The 23995-nt window shown below is 38.8% G+C and overlaps 1 protein-coding gene across 11 annotated transcripts in view; it reads right to left on the bottom strand.

The window, feature by feature from the left end:
• The window catches only part of mast4 (microtubule associated serine/threonine kinase family member 4), a 98445-nt gene that overhangs the window by 63659 nt on the left and 10791 nt on the right, over nt 1-23995 (bottom strand). For 9 of the 11 annotated variants that reach the window (XM_005929799.3, XM_005929803.3, XM_005929800.3 and 6 more), the window contains 2 exons: nt 15498-15651; nt 9707-9834 (listed from right to left, as the gene is read on the bottom strand). In XM_005929799.3, the coding sequence (XP_005929861.1) occupies nt 9707-9834; nt 15498-15651 (282 nt within the window). Of the gene's footprint in view, nt 1-166; nt 2047-9706; nt 9835-15497; nt 15652-23995 lie in introns of those variants that run through there. The other 2 variants (XM_005929806.2, XM_005929808.2) reach the window with 1 other exon arrangement.

Here is a 23995-nt window from a genome sequence, read left to right as displayed (position 1 = left end):
ATGCATCAATATGCCAAGTGTTAAAGCAGAAAGGTCTCAAAGTCCTGAATGTGCTCTGTTAAAAGAGCAACCAATGCAGAAGCCTCACAAACAACATGCAGATCCAGGGAAAAAGTCCCAACAGACACAGCAGCACATGTAGGCATAGCTTGATTTGCTTTCCTACCTGTAGCCCCCGTCTCCTCAAAATGCTGGGCTCGTCCATGGTACAGAGCCCCGACTTATCATACCTCCTTACCGGTGCACAGCCATGCTGCACTGACTCGCCTCCCTGCACCCTCCCTCCCTCAGGCTAAATCTGATCTTAGCAGCTGCTAAACACTTCCATCAGAACTTATCTGATTGGAGGGGGGCAGTCAGCTGACACCTCCCCTTGTTCCTCAGCTCTCCAACTTCAGGAGTGAAGGAGAGAGACAGAGCAAGAAAATGGGAGAGAAAGAAAGAGAGGGAGAGAGAGCGTGAGGGGAGAGTCAGAGAGAAGATGGGCAGTTCTAATTTAGCGTAGCGACTGGTGGGAGTGAATGGGAGGTATGGTGGGTGCCGGGGGCATATGGGAGCCCCAAGACTCATTTCTCTGAGCAGCCATGCTTTTTGGGCACCCTAGATGACCATGAAAATGAGAGGATATCCTTTCCAGCATTGTTCTGCTCCAAACTCAACAATGAATCTGGCATCCTGGCTGCAGTATGTAGGACTAACTGTCCTCACTGGTCTTATTGCAGTCAGTGATTACTCACCTGAAGGTTAGGCCATTGACCAAAAAACAAACATGATAGCTGACACTGCAGCTGGTGTGAAAGAAAAGGAGAGGGCTACAGAAAAGCAATGCATCAAGGGAGGGGAAAAAAAAAAAAAAAAGGGGGAAAATTACAACCAGCCCCACTGTAAAGTATACTGTTGCTGCACTACACCATTTTAAACTAGATGTGAAAATGTTACAAATGCAAAAATGCAAGCCAATTCGCACGCATGCAATGCATTCTTCATTCTAAAGAACCCAATACAGAAATCAGCCAGCACAACCTGCTACATATATCCAGTGTCAATTTCCAGCAATTTCATGCACTGGTACAGCTCCAAAGAAATGAGTTTTGAGGCAGTCGGTAAGTGATCACAGATCTTCACACTCACTAACTCCATGTCTCCACGCCATCCTGAATTATTAGCATTTGTAAAATAAGTTGTTTCCATGTACCACGCTGCCAATTTGATCTTGCAATTTTGCATTCTGTTTCAGTCTGTGTTTTTCGTGGCCCCCCTCCTCTTTATCACCCTCTCTCACTCATTTCCATTCACTGTGGTACTGCTCTGTGAATATTAAGTGGGCCCCTTCCATTCTCCTCATCTCCAGCCAAGCTCAAAAGATTCATCTTAGAGACTAACGCCTGGAATGATGGCTACCACAGCTGGTGGAGAAGGTGCAAGGGATTGTCGCACAGGTGACCACTACATCAACTTTTTCTCATCTTGAAACCTGTACAACAGAAAGCTATTGAACTGGTGCAGGGGCTGGGGGGCAGCAGTCATTTGTATTACTGTGCTGATAAGGAAGAGAGCAAAAAGTCCAGGTCTGTGCTCGGGTAATCAGGTTGTTTTTGAATAAACCCCATAATAGCTCAGAGGACAAGGATTACAGTAGTCAACTTTTTCAGCTTGAACAATGGCCTCCAGATTACCTGCGGGAATTAAAGAATTCTGTTATGTCTCAAGCCGCTGCTCAGTCTGTGACTGCTTGAAGGAACAATTAAGAAAATTCCACATTGGGCTCACAATGAAGATGAAGGGCAGCAGAAACACAAGGGAGGGGTCATTTGTCTTATTTAGTGCACAAAGCCCAGATTTTTCTATCGTACACAGCCACTGAAACAACCTCAGCAGCTATGAATGTCAAAACAATTAAGCAACACCCAATGACAACACCTGACAGACAATTAGCAAATATTTTGATTTAGAGCAGGGCGATATGACTAAAAATATTTATCACGATATACATTCGAAAATTTGCGATAACAATATGACTGACAATATAATTGACACTAGACAAAATACTTTACAACTCCTCAACTTTATTAGTGCAAAAAAAAAAAAAAAAAAAAAACCCAAAAAAATCAATATATTTTCACTTACACAAGAAGCTTTTTTAAGTGCATTAAAGTTATATAAAAAATTAACAGTGCAAATGCAAATTCCTTGCTGACAGTTTACCCAAAAGGCATTTCCAGTGGAAACCGGCCGACATCTCCTCAGCATAACCATGTAGAATATCCACAAAACTTAAAGAGGTTATACACACACAATATTATGTTGAAGCACAGTACGTATCACTCCGCCAGGCTCCTGCCTACGATAGCCGTAATGCTCCGACAACCCATCAAGCGGTGCGACAGATTTTCGAGCGCTGTGTACATAAGATCGCTTCGAGGTCAGTAAACACAACCAGAATTCATACATAAGGCACACGGGGTTATAAGGCACACTGTAGATTTTCAGAAAAATCAAAGCATTGATTTTAAGTGTGCCGTATTTTCCAAAAAACACGGTAATAACGACGGCCCGCTAGCAAAAATAGTGCTTTGTTGTATATCTGAGGGATGAAAGCCAAACCAGTTTCACACCACTGAAGCTGCAGCATTTTTACAAACCAATTCTGGTTCATCCATTTCATTCAACAATCCACTTTCGCTCTTCTCATTCTGCGTCACCACCATGTGCGTATGTAAACAAAGGCACTGCGCACGCGCGTTTTACCCATATTCTATCGCGATATTTCATTTTCTTATCGTTGCCCAACATTACACCGGTATTACCGTGAACGGTATGATATAGCCCAGCCCTAATTTTGATAAATACAAGGAGCAACTCTCCTCTTTAATTTATCTTCACAAGCACATTTACACTGCTTTCCATCATACTGGATGTTAAACTTGTTGCTTAGCATATTTTTCTGTCCAAGCAACAAGTATTACATAGTACACCAGAATTAAGTGGCCAATAATGTTCCATTAAAAGACAACCACGTTGTCTCTAAACACTGCTCTCAAAAGCAACTCTTAGTTTTAAAGGTAATCTCATGTAAAAGTTGACATAATGGGTCACCTGTCTGAAATTCCCTTGCACCTTCTCCAGCTGTGGCAGCTGTCTTGTGCACCGCTGCACCACTTTTGTGCTTCTGCTTTTTTCAGTTCCCTCTGTGAGCCCTTTTTTCTCTTCTTTAGAGTTTTCAAGGGAAGAGTCCATAGCTTGAGCCCAAATTCAGCACATCAGATCACAACTTCATCCAGGAGCATGCTCATTCTACCTAGAATTCTACTGTAACGCCCTGAGACGTCTGAGAACATTCTATGAAAACAAACCAAAGACTTGTTGCATGCCATTGTTTATTCTCTTGCACACAATGACACTGAAATAAAAGCGTTGATTTGACCAAGTTGAGAAATTCAGTCTCTCTTTCTCTCTCTCTCTCAAGAAGAAGAGTCCAAGAAATGCACTAAGTGTTCTTAGAAGCAATTTCAAAAGATGAGAACAAAAGTGGAAGTGGCCCAGAGGTGCACAAGAAGAAGAAAGTGAAGAGATCAGACAAATAACATCAGGCAATAATTCTGATTTTCATAGGTCCTGTCCAAGGACTTCAATTGCAAATTCAAATTATGGAAAGGAAAATGCCAAATACTGGTTTAAAGTACACATGTACAGTTATAGTTTATAGTTATATAAAAACTCTGAAGACACCATTCTAAACATTATTATGTGAAACCGTTTCTCAAAAAGAACATTTCTATTATCTACTTATTACACTGTGTCATTGACACAGTATAGATGCGAATATAAATGCCTAAATTGCCACTTGTAAAATTCTAAAATAAATGGAAATCAAAAAGCCCATTGTGGACAGCTTTCAGAAAATAAAATCAGACGAAGTAAAGCTGCTTTGACATGGGTTTAGGGGTTTTGAGGTTTTGAGGCAGACAGTTTGAGCCAATGGCCTCAGAGCAGGGCTACAGAAAAGCCTCTGGGAAAAGTCCAGGGGTTGTCTGTGACTCATTTCCTCCTGGCGGGTGGACAGCTGAGGTTGTTTTCACTACCTTTGGAGAAAAAAGGGAGAGCTGGCACTGAGAGTGCTGATTGAGTGACCCACAGCCTCTGCTCTGCCTGGGCTTATCAGACCAATAGGTAACCTGCAGATATAAGGCAGGCAGAGGAGGGACATGGCATGTGAAGAAAGCAGTAAGACTAGAAAGAGTGTATTCCCTCCATACAAATCAGTGTCAGCCATACTAAGGCCCAAAACTGACAACCTGTGAATGAATTAAGTAAGCCTTAAACCTTTAAAACAAGGGGAAAAGGTGACCAACAAGTAACAGAAGCCACTCAATTCCTCTCTATTTTATTTAATTTGGACAATACTGAGTGACCATGTAAATACAAATCCCTTCATAAGATGAAATTTAATGGTTTAAAGGTCAATCTACGTTCCCACTCTCACCTATGGTCATGAACTCTGGGTAGTGACCAAAAGAATGAGGTCGCAGATATAAGCTGTGGAAATCCGTTTTCCTTCGAAGGGTAGCTGGGTTCTCCCTTAGCTTAATTTGGGCGGTTGGTTGGTTATTTATATTCAGGTTTAGTGTAGATTTTGGTCAGTAAGAGAGTTGTGGTAACCCAAACCATCACCGCACATACCAGCTGTGATGGTTTGGGTAGAAAGGTAGAGAAAGCAATATGTCGCTCAATGTCCTCAAAAAAAGGAAGTACAAACATCTCAGCATCTGGTTTACAATAGACAATAACATCTGTAATTGTCTATTTATGGCACAACTCTTCCTTGTGTGCCTTGACATAAACTGCAATTCCTTCCTTTGCAAACACAAACTACTCCAACTACAATGATATCAGTAAAGGACATCAGTGACTGACGAGAGTCCACAAAGGCACAACATCAGGATTATGACAGTCTTATCTCCATATCACACCAGAAGCGAGGTATTGATTTTCTGCCAAAGAGCATCACAGTCAAGAGAGATGGGCCACGCTACTCAAAAAACCATGCACACTCAGGGGCATGATGGAAAACCATGATGGACAGAAAAGGCAAAGACCAATAACAGCAATCCACTGAGGTAAAGGGGTAAAACATTGCTGTGAGATCTTGAGGTCATCTGTGCAAAGAAGGTGCTTTTTTGCACAGATAGAAAACAAATAGATGGAGACGAAGTAAAAACAAATAACCTAAGTATAGGATAGGAGTATTAACATGGAGCCTGCCTTTAGCTAACTTCTAATGTGAGCAAGAAATAACATGCTGATTCTTGTCAAGTTAAATAATATCTTAGTTTAGTATGTTTGTATATTTGCATTTGCTTGGGTATTCTTTCACGTTTGTACTGTATTCTTTGTAAACAATTTCAGATGAGGTGCTAGCTCCTGTTCGTATGGGGTTTGATTACACTAAATACAAGTCAAACTTACCAAAATGGAAATCCATCAAGCAGACATTTGACTCAAACCACTAAACAATATCAACCCATTGGTGCTGGCAGAGCAAAAGTCAGAAGATGAACAAAGTCCCTAGACTGTCATTGGATGAATCCTCTGCACATTGGAAACGTCTGCAAAAAGGAAATTATCCAATGAAGATCCAGAAAAGAAACCAATGAGCTGTCTAACCACAGGCATTGTAGAATTATGTCTTTAGTGATATGTTAACTGTATCTTGTACAGTTTTAATGCCATTTCCTGATAAACATATTTATACAAAACCCCTGCCAGAGTACAAAGTAATGAAAACTACCTTTGTGGTAGTCATGGAAAACCACCTACAGTTGGCAGAGGCCCATTTTAAACTAACAAGAAAGCATCCAATTCTGGCAGCAAGTCTGTTCAGACAAGAATTCATCTGCCAAATCTAACCAGGGTTACAACTGACCACAATGACAGACTATAACAGAGTTTGTATTCTGGAAGGCCTCCATTCATTCATTGTGATTATAGCCGAGGACTGGAGGGCTTCCCGATCATAACCATGACTATGACAAATGTCATTCTGCCTGCAAGGTCTAAGTGACAGGAATAATCTTTTCATGTTTAAGTAAACTGTTTAAGAGTTTTTACCCTAAAACGGTATTCAGGCAAAGTTATCCTCCAAAGCAGGGAAATATTCATTTACAAAAAAGTGTGAAATTACCAAAATTTAATCAATTAAAACTGTAAGAAGAAAACCAAGAAAGAGCATGATCGACAAGAAGCTAAGATATTCATCCATTTTGCTCCTCTCTCAAGGTCAGCCAATTCAACATGTTTTCTAAGCTCATTCTGAAGGCAGGCTAATACAGTGGCTGTAGATGAACCCCTGAGGTGTCAGTGCAGCCGACTTCAAAAGATACTGTTAAGATATAGCCATTCAGCACACATCAGCCATTCAGCTTGTGTCCACACAACACCGTATCCGGGCAGCAGTCACCAGTATTTCATTTTCTCCTGCCGTTAAGCACTGAGTCACCAGAGTCATGCAAACAGTGTTAAGAATAAGAATCAGCAGAAGAGAATGGCACAATCTTTGTTCCTAAAGGAACAACGATAACACCTGGCCATACGTTGTATACATACAAAAAGAAGATGGAGCTGTAAAGACGTACACGTTTAAGAATAATCAAGTCTTTGTTAGACAGATTTTAAGACATTTGTCTGAACTTAAAATTCTATGTTTTAACCAGTAAATATAAGGGGATAGAGGAAAAAAAATCAATATAGCATAATATCGTAATATTTTGCATGGTGATAATCATTATCAATATTTTATTAAATAAATTAAAATACTACAAACAAGAGGGCTCATCTCATGCGTCACTATCCTGAGATAATGTTAATAAAACCATAAAGCACTGCAACATTAAATTCTTTTATCTGTAAAATGAAAGCTAAGAAAAGTTAAATAGTTTATCTTATCTAACAACAAATGATGCACATTAATTTTCACGAGTGCTAAATAATTTACAATACTTGTCCAGTGTCATTTTCAAGTTACAAATATAAAATTTACAGCACTATACAGCAGCAGCTTTTTGAAACACATTATGTCCGGGCAGCACGGTGGCACGGTGGTTAGCACTGTTGCCTCACAGCAAGAAGGTCCTGAGTTCAATTCCACCATCAGGCCGGGGTCTTTCTGTGTGGAGTTTGCATGTTCTCCCCGTGTTTGCGTGGGTTCTCTCCGGGTACTCCGGCTTCCTCCCACCGTCCAAAGACATGCAGCTTGTGGGGATAGGTTAATTGGATAATCCAAATTGCCACTAGGTGTGAATGTGCGAGTGAATGTGAGTGTGAATGGTTGTCTGTCCCTATGTGTTAGCCCTGCGACAGACTGGCGACCTGTCCAGGGTGTACCCCGCCTTTCGCCCTATGACAGCTGGGATAGGCTCCAGCGCCCCCCGCGACCCTGAAAAGGATAAGCGGAAGCGAATGGATGGATGGATGGATTATGAAAGTCTGTCACAGCTCGATCACGGGACTCAACACTCAACCACTTAACATTGTTCTTCCCACATTACATTTGTATGGGAGGCACCACGTTTCATCAAGCTAAAGGAACAAAAGACGTTTGGTTACACTCGAATAATTTTCAGAGGTTGAACCAAGGCCACAACCTTTCACTGACCTTAAACATGTCCTGGGAGATCCTACAAATAACATTTATAAAAAAACAAAAAAAACAAAACAAAAAAAAAAAACAACACACACACACAAAACTATCGCTTGAAAATATTGTACGTTAGCCTCTTAGGACCCCATGGCCTTATAGACTGTGCTATGAGTGCACAAAATTGACTTTTGACTCAATCTGGGCTCACAATGACACAAATGCACTTTTATGTTAACACACTGGATAAACAGAACCTGATAAATGTGGCACTGTGTCTTAGTAGCCTAATACAAATCTGCCGAGACAGAAAGATTTTTGTCAATGATAGTTTAACCAAGTATTTGACCTAATGCTCAATGTGTACAAGGGCTGTGTTACAATAACACATAACATAAAAGTCACAGATGTCAAACTGATTGAACACATTAGCTGAAGGACATCTTCACACGAGAATTAAGTTACAGCAAATCATGTACAGAGCACAATAACCAAAGGGAAAATGTGAAGCTTTTACAAGCACAAGGGCACATGTATTTAAGTTCCACATAGTGAAAATACACTAGCGCCCCCAAGTGTAAGGAAGCAGGCCGGCTATTTTAATACCTGACTTGTACCAAGACAAAATTTGTTAAGATTAAAAACAGCAGAATATTTAAAAAAAATAGTTTATCAAACTACATAACATATGTCTATTTGACAAAATAGTCCATGAGTTTGACTGCAGCACTGTTATTAATGTAAACACTGTCAACATGAAATAATGAGTCATTTGAAAAACAGACACCCTCCAGCTGGGGTTACAGTGCCTGTTTTAGGGTGAACACACTGTGATCACTGAGCATCAGTTAGCAAAAATGTGCTTTCACAGTAAGTAAGCAGAGACACACCTGTGCATACAAACATACACCTTACTTTTTTTTTTTATTATTACATTAACCTTTTCTGTAACCGATTGCAAGCACACACAGAAATGACTCATAGGTTAACAGCATTAGATTACCCTCTTCCTTTGATTGCATCTTGGTCCTGAGATAATAAGATCACAATACGGCATCAGAGTATCTATCAGTGTCATCTGAAAGAACCGAGCGGGAGCACAGTGAAGGTCAGGTCTGTCTTCATGACGCAATTTATGTCAAAGCACAGATGCACCTGGACCTCAATCAACATCATCCCCTTTTTTTTAATGTTTAGACTTTGAACTACACAGATATGCACCCGTTTAAAATTGCCTTCGTGCATCTGGTACGATATCTCTGATCAATATGAATACTGATGTTGCTGATGTGCATTCCGTCATATACTGTATCAACAGAAAATGCAGAAATGTAAACCGGTTTATAAACAGAAATAGAAACATTTACAGAACAAACAACGCAGTTAGGCGTTTCATTATCTGTCAGTAGTGACAGGATACAGTCATTAAGAAAAACATACAGGTCATTCGCTGGACCACAGGTTAGTGGAAATACATGAAACTAAAAATAAAACCCATGAAAAAAAACTGTTAGTCTCAGTCACTGACAGCAGGAGGTACACTTACCTGAAAATCTTGATATTGGCTCACACTAGTAAGCAACTAATTATACCTTTTTTGGTTGTTGCTGTTGTTTTATTTTTTGAAGTATTATACACTCACAAAAACAAATAGCAAGCTAGCTTTATGTATTAAGAAGAAAGATGTTCAATTATTTGCGATTAATTTGATTTTGGATTGATTGGATTTATAATTTTGTCATTTCAAAGTTTTTGTTAAAACATACTTTAAATTTTAGTAGGATTTAGGGAAGGTTTGGCTGACGGGAACATTTAATGACATATGTGCTACCATGTTTATTTCTGAGTGCCTGCAGGAGGAAAATATAAGAAAAACCCTCTTACTGTATCTAATATATTTAACTGTTATTCAGACACTACTTATATGCAGAGTGTCTTCTATGCAGTGCTGATATGCGAGGGGTCCAATATTATGGAACAACTGGTTTAGTGAAATTTACAAAACAACGGCTTTTGTGTCTGCCTGAATCAGGGTAACAGATTTCACAGTGGCTGACATAATGAATTACTCACCAGGCTGGAGGTGAGGGAGGGGTCTGACTTTCCAAGGTGCATGGAGCGCATTCGAACCAGGTTAGACGTCTCAGATGATGCCTGGCCAGCTGTCTGCTGAAGGTTAGTGGGTAGCAGAAGATATTTGCCTGCAAAACAAAACAGGAGAGAAAACACTGAACACAAGCACAGTGAAAATTTGAATTAATTATATTTGAGAACTACAGAAAATAAATGACTAGTTTGATAAGTTTGGACAACAATGTAAAAGCGCCCATCTTGCTAAGATTCAATGTTGTTTGATATAATTTCAAAAAAAATTAGAAGACAAAACTTGAAGCATCTTTTTATCTTTCATCTCAGATTTTTACCTCAGTTTTAAGTAAAACAACCCAACACAGGTGAAACTGTTAAACGAGGTCCAACTACACCAGCTCATTCACAAGCATTTCCTAATCACTCATACTATCAGTATTCTGAGTTACAGGCCCTCAAAGCAACCTTTTGACCGTTATTATGCACTCATTTGTTTTTAAATAATAATTTACTCTCATAACTTTTTGTAAGAATAACATTTGGCATTTAATGCACAGAATAGTTACAGAGTGGACTGGAAAGCAGGGTGAGAGTCGGACAGGAGTGACACACACAGAGCCCAAAGAGGCTTCTGCTCAACCAGGTAAGCACAAAACTTCTTAACAGGGACTGGTTTAAAAAATAAAATAAAAATAAATTTATACAATTGTGTCTAAATCTAAAGCCAGAATCCTTTACACAGCCTGATAATCCATGACCACAGGAAGAAAACAGGGAGACTACAGGTCAAATGTCGAGTAACAGGAAAGACAAGAAAATCTTTCTGCTCTTGTTGAACATGCTGAGCTGAATTTCCAACAGCCAGGCGGGATGTTGAGGGTTTAGATTAAGAAGGGGGGGGGAAACTAACTAACAGTGCCACCACAGTTTACTAAAAGTAAACAAATGGGTTGCCCTATAAGCTTTAAAAATAACAGCACTCCTCTACAACAATATTGTTTGCAAAGCTGAATATGGCAGCTAGATGGCACCAATTCTACTTTTACCTCTCACCCACTTTTATCTCCCATCTTCTATCATAAATCTTCAGCACACAAAGGCAGGGCAAAGATTAAGGCTAATTCAGAAGCTCACCATTTAAATTAGTGGACTTCACTGTGAAACTGGATTTTCATGAATTTGAAAAAAAATGTCTCGTTTGTATCCACAAGTGTGTATTTTAGTGTCATGTTCAGTTTACAGAATAAACAGACGAACAGTGAGAAGGAAGGAAAGATAAGAAGGCTGAGCACAAAACAGAAAGGGAGGAGGTATGTCAAAAACATTTAGCCTAAGGCAGGCCTCCATTTATCAGGTGTGTTTTGCTCAAGATAAGCTAAAAAGGGAAGTTTGTCAACTCACTGCATTGCTAACAGCAAAATCTGAATTCAAACAATAATGCTATTTAAGATGCATCTATGTCCAGAAGACGTTTTAATTTCATTTTCAGTTTGAAAACCTACACTCCTGCTAAAAAGCTCTGAGTCACATAACACTGCTCCTGTTTTCTGGAAAGAAAAACACATGTTGACATTAGATAAAACAACGAGTGTAAAAGGCCTCTAAAGATTTTCCATTTAAAAATTAATGAGCTACGGTGCCATTAATAACTCAGTCTTATTCAACATTCCCAATTAATTTCATGTTAATTACATAAATTCAACAAATTTGCTTTTCTGTTGAGATCAAACACTTTTCTAAATGAGCTTTATGAGCGCTACTGATGATGATTATCAAAATGATTAAAGCAATCTTATTTTAAGCAAAAACATAAAAATCTATCATCATAATAGTACATGGATTCTATTATTTTTAGTCTCAGCTTTAATACCCTCACTAGTTAAATGTCTCTGTTGTGCCCAACTACAGCTATAGCTGTTGCTGAGCACAACACCAGATGTATACATGCGAGTAGCAATTACCTGCCCTATAACCAGGTACGTGTTACATTGTGTCTGTGACATTTCTCTCAAATGTTTTATCTTAATTGCATGCTGGTGAGTAATGCAATACAATTATGATTATGCAATCTGATGTATCAGAAGTGGACCACTGTATAATCTAGGATAGGCAGTAATTGCATTATGGCATTACTCTCCCGTTACAAGCGTGCAATGCAATGTTCAGAAATTTGGAACATTTACAGAATTAATTAGATCAGTTACATACAGTAAACATTTCTGTTATGTTCATGACAACATATTATTTTACTTTTCAATATTTTTCTAACCACTGTGGTTTATTATATATCTCTAACTGTTGTTCTCTGAAACCCAGTTGTTGATTTCACTCCCATGTGGGAGTAAATCAGCAGACCTGACCCTTAAATAACCTTTAAAGTAGACACAGTGAAATGTCAGCTTTTATTGTTGTTGGGCAATAAAGATAGTACTGGTGTAGTAGTCTCTCATCTTTCTTCTCAAGGTTCTACAGAAAATTAAAGGGAAAAATAAGCAGTTTTTTGTTTTGTCACATTTCTTTTCCATAGCAGACTAATTATGAATATCCGTTTTAGGCTTTAGTCAGACAACCGCTTTGTAATAAATAAGACTATCTGCTCATATCTGCCTATTGTGCTGCTGTAATCCTGACAGTTGCACTGTGATCACTGCTTCAAAACCAAGAGAACAGAGGGGAGACCAAACAGGATGAGGAGGGAAAATTAAAGTCCTTCCTTCCTTACCAGCAAACGTTTTCCTCACTAGAGCCCATCACATCCCAGCACAAAGGAAATCTGTCACACACTAGTCAACACTTTCAGAAACAGGGGTGTCGGGGGGGCAGTTTTATTTAGATTTTGAACAGGTATTTGAAAGGTCATTTCCTAGATCTTTCAACCACACCTCTTCGAACCATCATGTGTAATACACTGAAACGAATTAGAGTCTCTACACACACACTGCTTCAGTTTAACACACTGTTTAAAGCTAACTTATTGCTATGTTCATGCATGCTTCCAGAACCTTGAAGGGTAAAAGAGGCAACCTGTTTAACCTTCAAATTCAATTTAGTCCAACTTGTCTAAATTTAAGCGATTAAGCTTCACTGTTTAGTCACAATGTTCATATTACCAGGACAGAAACACTCCTCATCCTGTTTATATCTCAAGCACTTCTGTATTAAGTATATTCAAAGCTGACCGTAGCTTTTATATGAACACAAAGATTTGACTATACTAGTCTTAAAACCTAGTGCATGATATGGATTTCTGTAAAGATTGCAAGTACTGCCCTGACCCAGGCATGTTGGGTCTGCAGTTGTGCTGTTAACCTAAAGACTCACTGATTTCAAAAACTTTTCCATTTTGATACTAAATTTCTGGTGTATACATCACTGAAGCACACAGTATTCAACAACTTTTCAAAAGCAGTCAGTACCCTGCAGGCTGTAAGCACAAATAATCTATAGCAAAACCCAAGAAAAATACATTTTGAGTAAGAAACCAAAACATCACACTCATCTTGTTCTAGTCAGGAAAAGGGAACTTGCAGTGTGCAGTTTGTTTAGTCTTATGTTTTATGCAGCCCTATTAGTAAAGGCTAATCCTTTTATTCAAAGCTGCACCTGATGAAAACAATTTTCTACTGAATGTTAAAAGGTTAGCATTTCAATTAGCGAGCTGGGTCTCCATAAATACGTCACAAGGGAAAAAAAATAAGCTGTTCAAAGTCAAGGGGCTTCCAATTACTGAATCGAAGCAAACAAGGCCAGTGAGCACAAAAAACCCCAAAACAAAACAAAACATATTAATACAAAGTGGTGCTGGCCACCACTTAAATTGGCCTAGTGTAAGGATGAAACACCATTCTTTTAGAAGACATTCATTGTGTGTCTTGATGAGTGAGCAACATTTGGATAAAGCTACTGTAATCCCAGATGATACATTATAGAATAAAGGTACTCACTGAGAATGACTTTGTACTTGTTAGCAGCAACTCTTAATTCCAAGTAGATCCAAAATATGAGCAAAGTGCCCCTCAGAGCATAACAGAACATTCAGTGGTTTTCCATTTATCTGACACCTGTCTCCATCTCTAACAGTTCACCCACTGATATATCCAGACAGATACTGAAACTTGAAGCTGTTTGTTGCATTTTATTTTCCATAGCGCTCTCTCTGAGAGTGACAGTGTGGCGTTTCTATGATTTTACTTCCACAGGGGTATGCACTGATTAAATATTTGAGCCTGACTAAAAGATTTGCTATGGGTGAAAATGGGCCATGTGTTATAGTCAAGCGTGATATTGTCCTTCACATAAAATAATGAATGTCGGTCTCAGAGTGAGGAATTAAGGTTATTTATTTCACACTTGTATTGTATTTATATTGTATGTATTTATATAACAAAACAACAGTCACCTTAAGGTGCTTTATATTTTAAGGTAAAGACCCTTCAATAATAAAGAGAAAACAATGAAATGACCAAACACTTGGCGACAGAGAGAAGGAAAAACTCCCTTCTAACAGGAAGAAATGTCTGGAGAAAGAAACCACTGAACCAGGCTCTGGGAGGTGCAGCTATCTGCTGCCACCGGTCCGCAGTGATGGAGACTTTGCTTCTAATGCCAAATATTTTTCAAATAGCTTTCTTGTGTTTAAATGTACAACAGCTATTCCAGTACAGCTATTTCTGCATGTATTCAAATGGTTAAAAGGTCCGAGTGCTGCTCTAAAGTGTATGACTTCACCCTTTTCCAACCACATGATACCAAACATTTTTGAACTCACCGTTCATTGTGAGAAAAACATGTTCTGTAAAACCACACATAATGCCAGCAAATAGCCTGCGCATAATTCCACAACGATGCTGTTATGTTTTACAGTTTCGCAAGGTGTCCAGTTTGGTGGTATTTAAGACGGATCTGTGGTGTCTGCAGATGATGATGTAATCGTTTTGGCTTTAGCAACTGATGCATCACTGATGCATTCTCAAATTTTTTCCTGTAAAAGGGTGAAACTTTTGTTGAATTCCTCGGGCAATGCTCTCTCAGAGTAACACACAGGCACACACTAACACTGAAAATTGTTCACAGTAGGATCTGTGGATTATCCTGATTATTAACCAAGGCAGCTTCTGGAAATACATTTTAAAGTCACATTTCAATGCTCTTAACACCACAAATTAAATTCCACTGTACTATAAAGCCACTAATAATTGAAAGCAAAAACATCTCCATAGCTGCTAATCACTAAAGATAAGAGGGAAAACATGTTCTGGATTAAAGACCTATTCATGATGGATCAGCCAACTATGTTTGAATGATTAAGTGTTGCCTCTGTCTCTGGGGTCAAACACTCTGAATACATTTTCAAGCAGTGGGAAGTGGTGAAAATTACACATGAAGGTACATTTCACTGAGTGGGGAATTATTAAGTGATTTGATGAGGGACTTTTATGTTTGCTTACTGGATCCTTCATGTGGAGTTTTTATTAATGTTTTGGTTACACAGAGAAAACTTAATTACAGTGAAGGAAATCGGGCTGAACAAAAATACACAAACTCTCCTCTTAAGTGGTTTTAAAGAGTGTATGTCATACGTTTATTATTTGTGTACCCAGACTATGAGTCATAATATTATGGGAATACAGGAACAACCAAAAAGGCAGCCCCAAAGGAGAAAACTTTCCAGAACCAAAGACGTTTTCATCTTTGCTAGGATCTGGCTAGGATCTGGCAGCACTTGCTCATAGATGATGTCAATCTTTCAGTGTAAATCAAACTAGTGAGAACTTACCTGTGAGTCCACCTCCAAGGCTCCTCCTTCTAATGTTTCTTCCATCCTCACTGAGATGTCGTTTAAATTTGAGTGCAGGACTTAACCCATGTGTCAGCTCTGGGTTACTGGACTTCCTGAGGTATGTGTAGGGTGGGTAGAGGATGTTATCAAACTAGGAAAAGAACAAAGGCACAAAGAATTGAAGAATTAGGTTTAGCAAACTTTCTTTGAGGCAAAGCAATACAAGTGCGAAAATCCAAAATAAGCTTTTATATAATGAAAAAAAGAATTTAGCTTGTATAATGTTTTTCAGCATTTAATGCAGTAATAGTATGTTGCTTTTTAAGAATAATTTTCTATCTTGAGGTGGCTGTAGCTCACGTGGTAGAGTAGGTCACCTACTAATCAAAAGGTTGGCAGTTTGATCCCATCTGCCCCATTCTGGATGCTTGGATAGTATCTCGGGCGAGATACTTACCCCATCGAGTATAGGGCAAGTATCCATCTCACACACATCCTGTATGAATGTGTGTGTGTCAATTTACTTCTGGTCATTAAAGACTCTTTGCTGAAGGAGACCTGCAGAGTCTAAATACATCAGGCAAACCCAAGGACAGGCTTGGACTTCTCAGACAATTTTGAAAGGGAATTGCCAGAGTGTTTTCCAGAAAAGAAACGTTCAGCAAAAAGCTTGTAGCAACATCTGATTAATTCCAAATGTCATTCTTAGTTCAAGGACACTGAATGTGAAAGGGCGTGCTTACATGACAGTCTAAGTACTCAGTGTGCTTTCATTATTCATAATTCATGAGAAATGTTTAAAAGAAAAATGCCCAACTGTTTATGTCAAGAAATATGACAAACCCATTGCTAACACTCCTCATGATACAAGCACAACACATTACAGAAGTCCATTGTATTCTCAGGAGATAATAACTTGTATGAAGCTCAGAACAAATAAAACCTAGGAAGAGGCCCTCCCTGAGAATACAAAGACATACAAGGCTCAGAGCACTCTGTGGAAGGAAATGCCCTTTGCTTCTCTGTGGGATGATTCATGATCCTAAATCTATGAAGGACAATGAAAACGAACCCTCTGTAGGGTGACATGACCTCACAGTAAATACAGAAGTCTAAGGCAACAGCTATATAGTAAAAAGAAAGAAAAAGCATAAGCAAATAATAGCTGTACTTTTGAAATGCTAAATACATAAACTTAACAATAAAGAAGAAGAAGAAGAAAGAAGAAAGTGTACTTTATTGGTCCCCGTGGGGAAAATCGCTCTCTGCATTTAACCCATTCACTCAGTGAAGCAGAAGCAAAGTTACTCACTGGTACTAAAACACATTATTAACAATAAGCACACAGTAACAGGACAGTTTACAGGACCTTACAGGACTGTACCATCAAGATCTTATGATTTTGAAATGCCCAGGCTCTATAACAGTAATGGTCGCTGTTAAAACACAATATGGTATTTGTGCTGAGGGCAAATATCACTGTGCATATCAGTCTGAGTTGTAGAACTGCTAGACATGATGAACAGCAAACCACGTGCCGCATAGTGGAGAATGCATAGACTTTTAGCGGTGTATAAGCACACACATCAACTGCATTTATACCAAGGTGGCACATAGAGTTCAGTACATGGAAAAGGATGGCTTAAATCAGATATCACCCTGCGTCCACACACCTGAATCAAATGATTAGTTCATTACCAGGCCTCTCGAGAACCTTAAGACATGTTGAGTAGGAAATTGAGCCATTTAAATCAGCTGTGTTGGATCAAGGACACATCTAAAACCTGCAGGCCACCAGCCATTGAGGCCTGGAGCTGGACACCCCTGGCTTAAATGTACTGTGTGTATTCACAGAATGAATTTGCTATACAATGTAAGCACATGTAATGCTGAGTGTATTAAACAAACACAGTGACAAAGACTTTTCATCTGTACTTCAATATTTGAGTTACACTTACACATTTTTTTGGTCCTGATTAAGTCGATCCTGGTTAGGCTACCAGTCTATCACAGCGCCAACACAGAGAGACAGACAACCACACAACTACAGACAGTTTAGAATCACCAGCTAACCTAACAAGCATGTATCTGGATTGTGGGAGGATGTCAGAGTAGCCGAAGAGAAGTCCAACAGGCGCAGGAAGACCATGGACTCAAACCAGGACATCCTTGCTATTGGTATAGCTCCACTGTACTGCCTACAAGTTATCTAGATATGCCTCAATTCCATTATTACTTTGATTATGTATAACAACAACTCATTCTTTAATGCAAACTGTACGGTAGCACTACATACTAATAAGCTTTACATAAGCTAAGTGAGCGAAAAATACAAGGATTTCAACTTGAATCTCAATACACAGTACTCAGTCTCAAGCATCTTCATCACACTATAATTGCAGGAACCCTGTAGTTCACTGCAACCTCCAGTTTCCTATCTGAATGTCCTTTGAAGACTAAAAGGTTCAGTCATCTGTTAAGCTCAGGATTTGGCTGCACCAGCTTTACGTGGATTGGATGCACAGTCTCTGCTAAATCCTTATTTACAACATCAGGTTGCACCATTAAAAACAGACTCACTCACTTGAATAATGTGCAAGATAGTTGCTAGGAAACTATCTGTTTCTCAATCTGAAACACAGGCCCATCAAAAGCAAACAACTGCGCAAACAGGAAGTATCTGTGGCATCATTAAAATGGTTTTAGGGGCAAAAGATGCAAATCATTAACATGTGTACATGAAGAAATATGTTTTAGAGGTAGTGTCGTGCAAGCTGTTTACAATGAAGTCACTGATCATATTAAACAAAAACTAATCCTCAAGTTAGATATGCTTGGGTTTTTCTGTCTGATACTGATTACAGTTTAATATTGGTTCACTCATGTTTAGTTTCTAATACTGAATGGTAATGTTTTTCCCAAAAGATACTAATAATCGGCTGTTCCAGGGAGAAATCAGAAGCGACTGTAGAGCTGACTCTCTGTATAAATGGAATCGCGCAGTCATTCAGGAGCTAGTAGCTTGAAAGGAGTAACTCAGGAGTAACTGCAATTTCCCTCATAAATATCTACAACAAGCTATAATTCTCTCTTCACGGGTCTGCTACAAAAAATAAAACTGTAGGTAAGAATCCTGATATTTAAGTGGCTTTATTGAAATTTCAACCATGTGCAGTGGTACAGTACACAGTGAAGCGAGACAGTTTTCCTCCAATGGTGCTACATGTCACAGACAATCAACACAGGACTAAATACATTGCAAATTCTTGCAAATCTAATTTAGTGAGCTGTCCTGATTACAGCTAGCATTTGTGTGTGTAAAATTCAGAGTAATTAATATATGTAAACAAAAGTAGCAGCTAATTAAGTATGATTAACACTAATTTAGTGATGTTGAAATAGTTGGTAAAGACTAAAACTAATGTGATGATATAGCAAATTGTGACCTTCCTAACAGCTGGTGTAACAGTGCCCAGGTGTTTAAAGCCAAATACATTTAAAATAATCACACATGAACAGATGGTTATGTAACTTTCAAGCACACAGATAATAACCAGACACTGCATAAATAAGCAGCTTACGGTTATGCCGTAAAACAATTTGTGAAAACTCCTGCATCATTCAGTCCTAACTTCTGAATGCCAGCGATGAAAGGTGGCACACGTACAATGACCTGATGGACGTCCTTTAATCGATTAAAATAACCACGTGACTGCTTTGTGCTTCTACAGCAAAAGGAAGTTGTACAATTTTGCAGAACTTCTGTTTCTCAATAACTTCTTTTGCCAGGCGTCATCTTTTACTCAAGGCTGTTTTTCTGACTTATTCTGGCCTTTTCTATTGTACATATGTATCAATTATTTCAAACAAGAGAAGCAGTGTAGCAGTTCTCTTCTGTTAGTTGGACCCTATTAACTATAACTAGCAGATTACTTTGATTTATATGTTCTGCTTTATTTTGCTATTGACTCACTGTACACCACTGATCTTCAGACTTTGACCCTACTACTGTAGTCTAAACATTTGCTTTTCACGAGACTAATCAAACATGAAGTATTGTGTAATGAATCTTTTGTAAGAAGAAGAAGACGACGACGAAGAAGACTACGACGACGAAGAAGACGACGACATAGAAGACGAAGAAGAAGAAGACGAAGAAGAAGAAGACGACGACGACGACGACAAGGCTACGTGTGAACCAGTACAGGATAGAAGATGCTACTTAACCCACAGAATATGCTTTTTAACCCACTACCAGATACCATTAGTGATATCCTCACTGTCGGTCTAGAGCTACTAATAACATAGCAGATTGTACATCTGACAATTTTCAACCCAATGCTCTACAAAGGCTTAAATGTGTAAGACTTGTTATCCTTCTAACCGTTTTCCTTCATGTCACATATGATGCACCATCTGAGGCAGTGCAAACTTGTGGAGGAATGCCAAAGCTGGCACAAGTTTTATATTTTCTGTTTTCCTTGTTGAGCATATCAGTTATCAGTGACTATTTCCCAGACAATGTATCTTTAATTTACGTAAATTATATCCCATCCACTCTGCGCAATAGCTTATTAAAAAGGTACAAGTAAATAAAAATCCAAAAGACTAAAGTATCTGCATACATTTTATGAGATACAGCAGCCAGCCATTTGCAGCTCCCTTTCTGTGTCGACACATTGCAGTTTTGGCAGCAAGCAGTGCCCTTTCACCCATCATTCCTTTCTACCTGCAGCAGAGCCTCGCTGAACTCTGGAGAGCAGGATCAAACCTGACCTGTAGCCTCCTTCCTCCATCATCCTGTTCGCCCTCGGCCTTGCACAGAGTGTACAGTACCAATAGGCTTTTGTTGCCAAAGCAAAAACAAAGAAGGTGGGCTACACAACACAATGCTGGTTGTGTTTACCAACTAAAGAATGAGGCAATCTCAGCCTGCATGTATAAAGACCATATTTTTTTTTACTGACATGTTTTCATTATCATTGGCTGTTGTGCTACTTTTACTTCAACTGAGACTACTGTCCAATACTGATCAAACAACGCTGTAACCTTGATCGTATTATGAGATTACACGATCTGGCACCATGATACCCCTGTGGTCTACAAACCACTGCTTGAAACTAAGCTTTCAATATTTCCTGTCATTCAACAAACTTAAAAACGTGTAACACTAATAATCAATCCTTGCAACACCTGCACTTTTAACACTTAACAGTATTGGAGGCAAATATATTAAGAACCTGACAGCAGATAAATTAATGCTAAAATATTGATATTTATACAGTATTTACAGCATTACTTGTGTTTCCTCAGTTTTTTAGCTCATTTAACATATCGCCAGCTAAAATTAACCATTTGCTTTCACATTCAGTAATATGACTTTGGACTTGAGATACCTCAGTAAACACTGAGCCAATGTGCTTTGCTCTACACAACACCCAGGAAGTGCTCAGTGGAAGCTGTAAAAGAGCAGGCACTTTCAAAAAAAATAAAAAAATAAAAAAATAACTGGCAGGAGATTTCATGAACCATCCATCTACAAACAGGCTACATTCACAGACTGTGAACATGGAAACACAACAGGTCACAGGCTGAGGAGCTTTGCACACTGTCAATATACTTGACTTATGAAGAAATACTACCCATCATTTACTTTGCAACTAGCTACCAGAACAAACAATTCAGCTTCATCGCTTCACCACAGACATTTATCACATATAAAAACACACCCTTAGTTACAACTGGTTCCTCATAGGATTCCGACTGGTAAGGACCGTTGTGGTTCTCCCACACTGGTCTACATCTAATCTTGCATGTATTTGAGAGCACTGTGAGAAGTGAGGTTAGAACAAATTAACATGAAGTTGTTATTACAGACTCAGGGTCAATAAGGAAAAGCAATGAGCCAAGAACACAAAATCAGATCAGATGTCAAAGAATGTAACAGAAAACAATCAGAGTTCAGTCCTCTACCAGGGCCAATGCACCATACTGTAATTCTAAATTGCAGTATAATAAATGATTACAAGCATAACGGTTCCTTCCTTTGCCCTGACTTCACCTCTCAAATTTCATGAAATCTGGCCAGGTGGTTTCTGTGTAACCATACTGACTTACAAACAGTGCTAAAAACACATGGCTGTCTTGGCAGAGAAATTAAAGTATGAGCATTTGCATTAACTGTGCACAGCTGAGAGGGAACAGTTTCACTGAACAGTGAATCAGGCTGACAGTGCAGAAAACAGAGTTAAAATTCAGGACAGCCTCTGGGTCTGATATGAACCTTTCCCGGACAACACGACAAAGACTAAAGGCACTGCAAGTGGGAAGGACACCCTTTCTGTACAGGTGCACAAGCATTAAAAAAGAAATAACAAAGAATGTAGGAAGACTTTCATACATTACACTGACAAACATAAAGACTAAGGTGCAAGAGTGCTAACAAAAACTCCAACCCAGAGGTGGAGTAATGAATCTTCCAGTAGTCCAGGCCAAGAAAAACTGTGTTGTTCACATACTTGTATACTACTAGACGTCAAAGCGTAGCTATGAAAACACAAGTACAAACATGTAAACACCAGTGTTAATGTTTTTCCACTAATTTTATCAACTTCTTCACTAATTTGCATAGTTCCCTCTTATCAAAGTGGATTCAGTGATGATTTCCACACTGAAGTTAGGCATCAGTTGTACAAAGGGAGAATTGGCAAACATTCACAAAGGAGGACATTAATTCTCTTTGAAGGCTTTGTGGTGAAGTCGTGTTTATCATTTCACTTAGATGAAAGGAACCCTTTAAAAGTAGGAACAAATTGTTATTACCGTCTTCATTGGTTACTAAGACACCCTGAATACACATTTACAGTAAAACAGGAAGAGAAACCTGGTAGATCAAGAGGCAACACACTTTACCCCTTTCAGTTTGTGCTATCCTGTGTTCTACCAGGCGCTCTCTCTGCCATTGTTTTCTATCCAGCAGCCACTGAGAACAACACTGAGAACACCTTTTACTTGCTGTAGTCACACACAGAACATGGTTACAGCTCAAAAAAGAATTTCCCCTTCAATTCTGTAAGTTTTCATCAACAAACAAAAAAAACAACTTTTGCTGAAAATGGCTGGAGCCTCTATGACACAAGGCAGCTTTAGAAGTCGCAATCTACATCTTCTAATACAGTTTTATTATAAACATGATAACACAGGTGGTATTTTGTCATCTTACACAATGAAGTGACTTCAGCTCCGATAGGGCTACAACCAGTCAAGTCATTTGAACTCTATTATAATGTTGCGCTTACCATGCGAGCATTTCACCTACAATTGAGCCTAAAAATAGATATGCAGTACAAACTTATGTAGGAGCCCACGTGTAAATAAAAAAAATATTGCAACATTAAGCCCATGAAGCCCCCAGTTTTTTAAGAAAAAAACAGAACAGAAGCAGAACAGAAACAATGATGTCAGAGTTTAATGTGGAAATCTACCCAAACAAGACGAAGAGCAAAAAGGCAGAGCGCCACCAAGATGGTGAGCTCAGGTGGAGACTGTACTGTACACACCACTAAAACGGTTATTAGGCAAAGTGCATAAATTAATTTTACTATTATTAACATTAATTATTAACATCTATACCAGCAATATCAAACTGATTTTACATTGTGGGCTAAATACAACACACTTTGATTTTTGGTCAGTGTAGTTTAAATGCAAGTCTAATCCCCGATACTTCCTAATATAAGAAGAAGCAGTGCATTTTCAACAGTTTTTAAACATGGTAGAGAAGTGCTTTGTATTTGTATTATTACTTATGTCTATGAGGAAGATCTTTTATCAGTAAGAACAAGAAAGTAAAGCCTTTTAAAATACATTTTAAAGTCCAAAATTTATGCTTTCCGTAAAGAAAATTAGTAGACCAGGTTTGCATCTCTGTCAGGCCAATTCTGGCCCCAGGGCCTTATGTTTGACTCCCATGATCTACACCATCCCCTTTCTGCAGCAGGAAATGTTGTAACAAAACATAAGCAAACCTCAGTTCTGAGAATTTTGATATGCTCACTCTTCTTTATTGCAGAGACCTGGGCCGTACTAATTGCAAAGCTTTTGAGATTTCGTCAAAAGGCGCCAAGGCGAATTTTCATTCCCGGTGAAATTTTAATTTGCTCTCATTCACACATAAATTGTCAAATCCAGACCAATCTTCTCACGTGTGATAAGGCTCCGCCCCTGAACACATTTTAACTGCAATATCTGACAACAGCGTTACATAGTGGGAACAGGAAAAGTCATGGTTTACACTTTGGGGTTTGTTTTGAGGTGGCTGAAAATCTTAATTTGTCCAGGAAGCCCTTAAGGAGTTGGCTTTAGGCTCCTTTGAAAACGTTTTTGTCAAAGAGCGTGGCCCCAGCGGCATGGTGAATTTTGATGCTTCGAAATGAAGCACAAAATTGCTCTAACTCAAAGAAATCTGCTCCAGTCTTTACCAAACTTCACAGGCA

The sequence above is a fragment of the Haplochromis burtoni genome, unplaced genomic scaffold, assembly GCF_018398535.1.
Source record: "Haplochromis burtoni strain Fernald_Lab_line unplaced genomic scaffold, NCSU_Asbu1 Contig_107, whole genome shotgun sequence".
Taxonomy (NCBI): domain Eukaryota; kingdom Metazoa; phylum Chordata; class Actinopteri; order Cichliformes; family Cichlidae; genus Haplochromis; species Haplochromis burtoni.
This window is presented reverse-complemented; position numbering and strand designations above follow the sequence as displayed.